Source organism: Branchiostoma floridae, chromosome 3 (assembly GCF_000003815.2).
Source record: "Branchiostoma floridae strain S238N-H82 chromosome 3, Bfl_VNyyK, whole genome shotgun sequence".
NCBI classification, from domain to species: domain Eukaryota; kingdom Metazoa; phylum Chordata; class Leptocardii; order Amphioxiformes; family Branchiostomatidae; genus Branchiostoma; species Branchiostoma floridae.
This window is the reverse complement of record NC_049981.1, coordinates 7,216,550-7,226,880: the sequence shown is the minus strand read 5'-3', so window position 1 is coordinate 7,226,880 and position 10,331 is coordinate 7,216,550. Positions and strand designations below refer to the sequence as shown.

The 10,331-nt window shown below is 39.2% G+C and overlaps 2 protein-coding genes across 2 annotated transcripts in view; one reads left to right on the top strand and one right to left on the bottom strand.

The window, feature by feature from the left end:
• The window catches only part of LOC118410904 (regulator of chromosome condensation-like), a 12,777-nt gene extending 8,092 nt beyond the window's left edge, over positions 1–4,685 (bottom strand). The window contains exons 1-2 of the mRNA XM_035812784.1: positions 4,530–4,685; positions 1,385–1,514 (exon numbers count right to left, since the gene is read on the bottom strand). Of these exons, the coding sequence (XP_035668677.1) occupies positions 1,385–1,511 (127 nt within the window). The 5' untranslated portion in view covers positions 1,512–1,514; positions 4,530–4,685. The remainder of the gene's footprint in view (positions 1–1,384; positions 1,515–4,529) is intronic.
• Positions 4,686–4,702: 17 nt separating this feature from the next.
• Positions 4,703–10,331, top strand: part of LOC118410903 (dymeclin-like) — a 50,803-nt gene continuing 45,174 nt past the window's right edge. The window contains exons 1-2 of the mRNA XM_035812783.1: positions 4,703–4,828; positions 6,556–6,755. Coding sequence (XP_035668676.1) covers positions 6,563–6,755 — 193 coding nt within the window. The 5' untranslated portion in view covers positions 4,703–4,828; positions 6,556–6,562. The remainder of the gene's footprint in view (positions 4,829–6,555; positions 6,756–10,331) is intronic.

The following is a 10,331-nucleotide window of genomic DNA, read 5'->3' as shown; positions in this document are numbered from 1 at the left end:
CTCTCCTAGGAGAATCAACGATTCTACTAGTATAGATTGCGATCGGGGTCTCTCCTAGGGCCAACTCCGATCCAAACTCAAATGATGCTAAGATATTGGAAACAGACTGCGATCAGGATCTCTCCTAGGAGAATCGGCAATTCTACTAGGAGAGACCCCGATCGGAGTTGGCCCTAGGACCAGCTCCGACCCAAACTCAAATGATACTAAGATATAGGAAACAGCAATACTTTTTATGATAAACAATGATTTTATTTAGTATTGATGCAAACCTACTAACTCATTAACAACTACACACAAGCCTACTTGTGTCACTTCTACAATGTTCACTCAAGACTACCACAATAGGGTCGCTTCTTCAACTTTACTCGAGGTAGACTATAGTATATAGCATCATTTTCATGGTAAATGAGTATGTTTTCTGATAAAGTAATTTCTGATACAGTAGTGGCAAAAATCTTATATTGTGTGAAAGGCACCAACGGGCGATAAATGTGTCAGTATGCAAATTTCACAGCTTTGGAAGAACTGGAAGAACAATAACAACTGTAAAGTCGTCAAACAGGTGTCAAAAGATTAAGTAGAGTTTTAAGATAATACTCACTATTTCACACCTATTGAGTACATTTCACTACTGACACTACTAGTAGTCAGACTTGTATTTGTCTTGAGTGAACATTGTAGAAGTGACACAAGTAGGCTTGTGTGTAGTTGTTAATGAGTTAGTAGGTTTGCATTAATACTAAATAGAATCATTGTTTATCATAAAAAGTATTGCTGTTTCCTATATCTTAGTATCATTTGAGTTTGGATCGGAGCTGGTCCTAGGGCCAACTCCGATCGGGGTCTCTCCTAGTAGAATCGCCGATTTTCCTAGGAGAGATCCCGATCGCAGTCTGTTTCCAATATCTTAGCATCATTTGAGTTTAGATCGGAGTTGGCCCTAGGAGAGACCCCGATCGCAATCTATACTAGTAGAATCGTCGATTCTCCTAGGAGAGACCCCGATCGGAGCTGGCCCTAGGACCAGCTCCGATCGAGATCTCTCCTAGGAGAATCGACGATTCTACTGGATCGACATCTCTCCTGTGACATAGACATTGACGAATAGATTAACATTTTTCAATTTTCTTCTTGAACATGGAATTGACCATGGCATTCTATGACATTAAAATATACTTGATCAGTGTTTTTTTGTTTTACAATTTACGACACACTGCAGTTTCCAAATGGCTGTTTAATGTACTGTATGTGACTACCAGAATGGCGCTATTGCAAACTCAAAACAACACTCCCTTTTGTCGCTAACATGAGATTGCCACCAACATAAATGTATTTAGGTATTCCAATACATTCCCTTGAGATGATGTAAAGCTATACTCACCAAGTTTCCTCTTCACCTGTGGCTCTGCGACATCGGAGGCTCTGGGTCGTCCTCGCTTGGACTTTGTCTTGATGACATCATCGGTCGTGGAGTCTGCTGCTCTCTTACGAGTCTTGGATGGAGCCATCTCCTAATAAGGAAAGGGAATTATCATCATTAGGTGGGTCGGGCTTAGAGTTGTGTACCGGTACACTGTACCAATACTGTACCGTTACAATCAATACAGGTACAGGTACAAAATACCGGAACCCTGGTGTACTGGTACTGTACCTATGATCCACAACATATGTGCCATGCACAGAGGGACTGCCCGTCTGTCACTAATAGCACTACACAAGGGGACTGACAGAAGAGTTCACTTCAAATTAAGGCAAGTAGTCCCGGTAAAAAAAAACATTCCAAACTCGCAGAGACATTTTGCATACATGTTAGCGTTCAGAAAAAATATACTACAATTTTTCCATTCATTGTCAACATGGGGACAATTTTCGTCTTAGTTTCCATAAAATAATCCCTACTGGTGATGTTGGTGGTGTGGAATTATAGATCCTACGCAATAGGTTTGTGTCTAGTGCAACTTAACACTGTATATATCAGTTCAAATACACTTCAGTGTTTCCGCCAGACCTCAGCTGGGAGGCCGTCCACCTTGGGGCGCGAAAACCGCGAAAATTAAATTTAATTAAAAAACCGTGAAAATTAATTTTAATTGTAAAACCACGAAAAGTCAATTCAATTGTAAAACCGCGAAAATTCAAGTTAACGGTTAACTGTCGCAAGAAAAAAAAAACAACTAACGTCCGACAAAGTTCAGTGCCGTAACAACAAGGATGTTTTGATTAGTGCTGCGTACCGGTATGCCGCACCGAACGGGTACTACTACTTTTAAAAAGTTCCAGAAACGGTTCTTGGACTTTCAAAAAAGAAATAACATTTGTACATATTGTATTTTATGTTGTGGTATACTTATAAATCATCTAAAACCTTCCATAGATCGAGAAATTTGCGTTCAGAAATGACGAAAAACATCCTCTATCGGCGGCAATGTGCGTAATGGCGGCCGAAATCCCGCAATCTCCCGTGGTGACTTCTTGCGAGATCTGGGAAAGCTAGCGACGTCATGGGAAACTAGCGCTGTGATTGGCCAGGATAAACAACAAGATCTCGAGCGCCATTTTGAGCGTATTTATCCCGAAAATTTCTGCCGTTTTCGGAGATTTTGCGGGCTCAAAACTCATATCAAAAGGAATCAAAGTTGAACTTGATGTTTTTTACGTCCAGCACCTCTTATGTGAACACTTTATTTTTCCGCTGTGTTGCCGATAACGAACTTGAACGAGGTCGGGGATTTCCCGTGCCGAGCACCCGGGCCGGTGGGCACATGTTTCCGATTGTGTTTTGTTTTGTTTACGATGATTGACGATGAAAACAGAGACTAAAGTTGTTAATTTAGACAAAGTTAGTGTGTTGCCTTATTTCTCCCAATAACAAAGTTTAGTTTGTAGTGTTATACTTCTAGCGAGATCGACCTACGGCCAAGTTTTCGAAATGTGACAGGGCAAATTCGCGTAACTGAGACCTTGAAAAACGGGTTTTAATGAGATTATCGTATGCGAAAGGCCGCCGACACACATTGTCAACAACCATAACAATAGCAAAACAAACAGTGAGCGGCTTTCTGACTGTGGACGGCGTCCCCTAAGCCTCTAGCTTCAATACAAAACACAAAACTGCGGTTTACATTTATCGACTTTGTACAGATTTCTCGGCAAAATGTGGGTCGCAATTTTTTTATGAGGACGGCCTCTGGTTGCGTTCAAGCCGTCCAAAACGAAATGAGACCGTCATTGGACGGGTGGACGCCCCTCTGGCGGAAACACTGATACACATTTTTCGTCATCAAAGATTGTCAAATATTTGAACAAGCAGTTCAGGTACAGATTTAGGTCCGGACCTGTACCTAAACCCGTGTACCTGTACCTGTACTAAAATTTGTTTAGGTACACAGCTCTAGTCGGGCTGAAGTGAGGGAAGCCTACAATAAAGGAATCATAAAGGTCCGGACTGGCTGCCATTCAAGTCACTAACTCAGGTGACGTCAATATGACAGCAATTACCCCAGGTACCATAGGACTGTTGATTTTGAGCCAATCACCGGGAAGCCGAAGTACCTCTACTTTTTTCCATAGTGTGGCAACTGGCAAGTTATTTAACATGCTCTGGGTGTGACTTTCTTCAAACATGTAGGGCCTCCACTTAACGTCCTATCCGAGGGATGGCCTTAACCGAAGCTATGTTAGTTACTCCATCTGAGTAAAGTGACTACTGAGGAAAGTCATGTTAAGTGCCTTTCCCAATAAGCCTTCTCACATTAGTTAGGACGCATGTGCGGCGACAGGAATTCTAGGTGATATGTCAAAGGGTAAGGCATGCAAAAAGTAAACCCATCTGGACATTGTTATGCAAAATAAAACAATGGTCAAGACATGGACTGTTTACTTTTTGTGTGCCTTACCCTTTGACATATTACCTACAATTCCTGTCGTCGCACACCTGACTAATGTGAGAAGGCTTATGGGCACAAAATCGGTGGCCTTTAAAAGTAATCAAACCCAGGGTTATGGGCCTGCCATTATGTCACATGACTTTAGGGCAGACAATTTGACAATGCCATTTATGCTGTACAAGAAACCAAAACAAGAAACAACAAAAAGCATACAAAACATGGTTACAATTAAGTACATATCGACCATTTCACCATATTTTCCCAAGAAAGATAGATTTGTGTCATTATAAATATTTTCTTCTTGTTGCTCACTTGTGCCAGTAAAGTGGTGTTGCCAAGAACAGAGCCAGAACCTTATTCAAAATATTGAGCCATAAATGAGCTCTAAAGGATAGAGTTAACCATTTCAAACGTTTATAACGTATAACCTGTTACTCATTAAACAAGTCGCCAAACCCCAAGTGCGCACGTGAAGACATTCCAAAGGGGCGTTCTTATCACAAGTCAAATTTGCCGCCATCTTTCATTCATTTCCCTTGCCGACTCGAGCAAGTGCGACGCAGTTTTTTGGTCAGAAAACGGACTACAACGTCCTGAAATACCCCCAAACTGTTCCTGCAAGATAAATGAACAACATACCTTGATTCTATAACTAAATGCAGCCGAAACAAGTTAATAGTGGGCTAAAATCTAGTAGAAATTTAGGAACACGTTGTCGGTCTCTTTCCTAGAAAAATGGAAGATTTCCTACTGCGCAGAGAGACTGCGCAGGTCTCGCAACCAAATCTCGCGATATTTGGCGAATTCCTGACCTTTGACCCAACCCGGAAGTGAATCAATTTTGACGTGTCAAATCGAACATGTCCGTCTGAAGCCTTGGGAAATCGTCCCTTTCTCGGTTTTCAGCGATTTTTAACGAAAACAAAGGCAATTTTAAGGTGAGTCTTTGACTAGGTACTCTTGTGAACATGTATAGGTCTAGGAAGTGTGAAATTTCACTTAAATAGGCTGTCTTACTTAATGTAGTCGTCTGATTTTGAGGTAAAATTTTCCAAGTGGAAAAATAGTTCACTTTCAGTGTCATGTGTCACCGTGAAACAATGTTGTGCAAACGTTGCCAGATACAATCTTTTAAAGAAAGAAGGGGTTCTGGTCTTGGTTTAGACTTTCAAAAATTGAACGCCTTTAATTTTACAACCCAAAGGAGACTTCTATTTGTTATGTAGATGGTATGTTTGTACTTCAAATTAACACTGGTCATGATGATAAACTTGAGTTTTTTTCCGAACTTTGAAGAGCTTTGATGAAAATGAAAGGTCCCAGAAACCCTTGATGTACAATCTGTTAAGTTTCACTCTGACCTTTGATGTGTGCCTAACCATTCTTCCCATGCATTATGGTATGATAAATATCTTTATTTATGTCATAACACGAGATGTTTTTTTTTCTATTTCTTTATCAAATTGTCACACTGCTGGATAGCTAAATTCTGTGATATGTTTTGCAAGGTTTAAGAAATTAAGAAAGAATCTTAGGAATATGAATTACTATGTGTTTCTCACTCAGTAAACAGTTGCGATAACATGAAGAAAATGCATATAGAGATCACAGTATGTGATCTTTTCTCTGTATCCTGAAAAAATAAGCATTCTTCTCCCAAATTTACTGCTTACAAACAATGTGCTTTGACTGTCGGCATTTAGCATGTTTGGCCCCTAGAATCAACCCGGTGTTGGTAGAAGTACTAGTACAAGTAGCAGGATGGAGCAAACAGTGAATTCATATCAATTCATACTCATATTTTTGGTTCAAGTGCTGGTCACCGATGAAAGGAAGCAAATACCGTCTGACATTTTCCAAAGTCATATCCAGTTGTTTGAGTAGTTTGTATCCCATTACCTGGATGTCCAACCTTCATCAATGAAACAACAACTACCTTCTACTGAGACTCAGGGAATCTTGTACAACAATGCCTTCTATGATTTTTTTTATTTCTTGGTTTGGCTGTTCAGCACCCACAGCCAGGGCTGCCCAAGTAGCCTGTGACTATTAGTCTCACAAAGGGCTAGCCCTTCTGACAGAGACAAGGACAATTACAGATGGAATTCGACATGGACAGGATAAGAATCATTTGACAATCAGGGGTGGGTACCAGTACAGAAAATTTAGGCCCAGGTACAGTCCAGGTACAATCCAGGTACAATCCCGGTCCAGAAGATCAGGTCCAGGTCCGGACCTGAACCTGGACCTTACTGGCTGTCTGTGAAAACTTGTTAATGGACGATACACTAAACAATAAATTGAATGAATAATCCATTTTGCTTCTAAGGATTCTGTTTAGTGACTTAAGCTGACGTTTTGAAATACTATCTTCATGTAAACAACACTAACTTCGACCAAGTTTGACCGTAGAAACTTGGTAAAAATGACTATCAACTCTCCTTTACTTCGGTCTTGTTATTTTCTTGGGCTGGTAAGCCACAATACAGGTGAATACCTGCCGATGTAATCTGTTCAATTTCTATCGATTTTTTACAGGTCCGATTTTTCTGGACTGGTCCAAGAAAAAAAAGAATGGTTTTGTACCGGTACCCCTAATGACAATATTCCTTCTATGTACCTTTAAAGAATCATTTTTTGTTTTGTTTTTTAACCTTGATACTAGGATCACCATGGGGGTTGGTAGCAGTAGCATGACGGAGCTCGCCAACAACGACTATCTGCTGAGACTGGCGGGGAAGGAGCCGATCTCCGATAACGACCCGTTCTGGAACCAGCTGCTGTCCTTCTCCCTCCCCACCCCCCTCAGTACCCCCGAGGCCAGGCAGCTAGAGGATGCCACAAAACCTATATGTAAAGCACTAGGTAAGTGCTTCTTAGGTAATATTGGTGCTGTGCAGGTATTTCTGGTGTCTTCTTGCACCTAACGTGCGCTGGTCCATGTACAATGTACTGTGTTTTGTACATAAATGTCCTATGATGTAGGTGCATGTGAATTGTTATTAGCTGCATTGACTGTTAACGCCTATTAGGTATAAAAGAAAATATACCCGGTAGCAATGGTTCCTCAACAATTTTAGTATGATCCATACTTCCTAAATTCAAAGTGGTGCAGGTAAAAATTGTCTGATGCAGGTAGTTTTCAATGTTACCTGCACCTGTGCAGGTACGCAGACAAAAATATTTTGAGCCCTGGTATCTACATAGCCTGGCATTTCTGCCCTGCAGAATAAAATACCAGCTTCACCAGCATGCTGCATAGCAGCAGCTGGTTATATTACACTGAACAACCTGTCACATTTAACCTGCACACATCTGACTCCAAATATTATATAAAGCTGTTTTGTGGGGATTACTTGCCTCTTCTGTTGTCTATGCAAAATATTTGAGGAGTGGACAGAAAAAGACTCAGTCTCAGAAGCTATAAAACTGTAGTTCACTTTGTCTTCTCGGTAGCAAACTTTCATGGTCTGAGAAAATGTAACTTATTCTCAAAACTAAATGCTCACGATGGCAGCAGGTGTGCATAAAAAAGTCAGTGAATTATTTGTTATTGGTAATGATCAGTTCATGTTACAGTTGTCACTGTGAAAACCATGAACATTTAAGTACATTAAAAAAATACAGTACAGTAGGTTTGGATACCAGACTATGGGCTCTTCCTGCAAATCTTTATGTCCGGTAGAAGGGGTGAAAATCTGCCATCTGTGATTGTTACAGTGGAAAACAATCCCCAGACTGGGAACTTCTGTGCCCTGATCCGAGTGTTCCTCAGAAGAGCTGGAGAACTCAAGACGTCTACACAGTGTGAGAAGTAAGGAACAGTTTACACTTCTTATACTGTCCGAAGGGTATTTTCAGATGTTACATTTGCTTAAGTTTTAAATGAAGTTTTGATACATTGAAAGTGCTTGAAAATTAGTATTTCATCATTTCAACTTCACTTTTGCTCGAATTAACAAGTAAGTTAGAGCTCAGGTTAGTCACAATGATATGGAAGCCATGAGACTAAAGCACTTTTGCAACTGTAAAAGTTGATATTTGACTGTTAATGATTTCAATTTTAATACGTGCATAAAACATAGGAGCATCGCCCTACATTTTGTATTTATAAGTATATATGTATTTACTGGTATGTTCTTTACAATAATGATGATTGCTGTGAAAACCATGATCATGAAAGTGATGAAACTGTAGTACATTGAAACTTTTAAAACAGATGTTTTGAATTTCTGCCTTGTTTCCTTCCACAGTAACGTGTTTGTTTGGCAGTCGTACAACGCCCTGTTTATCATCAGATGTTTGTGTAAACATTTTATCGAGATCATGTCAGAGGAAAAGGTCCTGAAACACTTCACTGTCACAGCAGCACAGAAAAAAGGTGACAAGAGCAGATCTCTTGACTTTCATTGAGTATGTCTCTGTAGCATTTAAGGGCTTGTTGTCTTCTATCTGTAACTTTTCACACAAAAGCCCTGCATGGCAAAAGCCAAACATTATATAACTTTAAAGTATCAGGCTGTTTTAATACAAATATCCTGTACTGTACTACTAATATAAATGCATCAGATACTTGGAGATCTTTTTACTATGGAATGTTATAATGTATTTTATGGTAAAGTCATCTCTTTGATGTTGAATGATGTCGTTGTCATTTATAGCTGTTTTGAACCCTTGGACCTTGAACATAGCTGTTGTACTGTATGCTTATGTGCATGTTTGTGACACTATATCAAATTGTAATTCTAACAGCTTCTTAATTTTATACTGAATCTTCGAGCTTCCTGTGAGTCCTTATGTGACATGTTATGGCTATAATTCTTGTTGTTACTTCCCCTCCCAGCTCCAGGTAACTCCAGTGAAAGCAGTGCTCCCCTAGCAGAGACATTGATAGTTTCCATCATCCAACTCCTGTTACAGATCCCTGTCCTGTGAGTCATGATTATTTCTTAATTTCCTTTGTCTATTTTCATCTTAATAGCAAGTTATGTTGGCAACTGTTCCTAAAATTTATAAGAAATTTTATGACACATGTTAAAATGGATTGCATTTCTGTTTAAAAAATGACACAATAGTTTGGTATCCCTCAACTTCTTTGAAAATTACTGCAATGTTAATACATCATTTTACAAACATTTACAATCCTGTCTATAGTGACCACCTGTCCACATACTGTAAATGCAGAAACTTTCGCGGTGGTTTGATTTTCGCGGTTTTCACGGTGGCCGCTTCAACACAAACTTGAAACCACCGCGAACATTTTTCCATCGCAGTAAGAGACTACAGTGCCTGGCGCTACCGCGAAAACCACCGCGAAAAGTCCTTTTCTAGCGAAATTAAATCCCCGCGAACTTAAATACATTTACAGTAGACCAGATTTTATTGGTCCCCTGCAGCTGAGTGGTGGTCTTGTGCAGTTTTGACTGCAGTTAAAATGTCTTCATTTTCATAGACTCATAATTTTGTATTTCTTGCCTGTAGACATGACTTTTAGTCAACTGACCTCTTTGTTTTTCCTGCCCATAGGAATTTCACCTACCTCCTACATTTAGAGGCCATCAACACATTACTAGTCCTGCTGTCTGTGCAGATGTTTGTTGCTCGTGCAGCCTACAAGAGTGTGCTGCACGATTACCTCGCTGAGGGAAAATGGTGAGACGGATTTCTTTTTGCTATTAACAATTAAGGCATACCAATTTAATTGATTGGTTCATGGATTCGCTCGCTTCTATTTTTTGGAAAATCAGAAGAAAAAAAAATTACCACTCAGAAAAGTTTCACCATTAATGAAACCAGTCACCAACTTTCTGGTATAGCAAATTGGCCTTTATATTATAAGCTCCTTAAAATGTGTGTATTATTATTGCAGTTATATTTTTCATTCATGAAGAATGGGACAAACATAAAAACTGACACTACTTTCGTAATTTTCAACAAACAGGTACTGTTACTGTACAGTAATAGTGTTTTTGTAATTTTTTCAAGCTTAAAACTTTTTATTCTTTATGTTTTGGATTAGCCCTTATCTTAACCCCAACCATCTTACAATTTTTATTTTTATTTTTTCGGCCTGTCGCTCCGTGAAACAAGAAATTAAATTGGTGTGACCTTATTAAGATGTTTCCTGCCACAGATGATAATCCTTCTTTTAAGTTTTAGAAACTTGTTTTGGGTGATGAGGTTATAAATTATGTAATTGTTATTTAGAAATCTTTTAGAATACCAGAAATGTTTAAAAATTGATGCCATATTACATCTACTATCCACTTGCTTGAGTTACTGTTACTGTTACCTTGCATATCTTACCTGGCTATCTAACCTTATTGTACTGCTGTACTTGCAATTTGTTCTATTCACTTATTATAAATGTAATGACAAATGAATATTTAGTCTTTGTTACATTGATAACAAATTACTAGTACAGTAAAATAAAAACAGAAA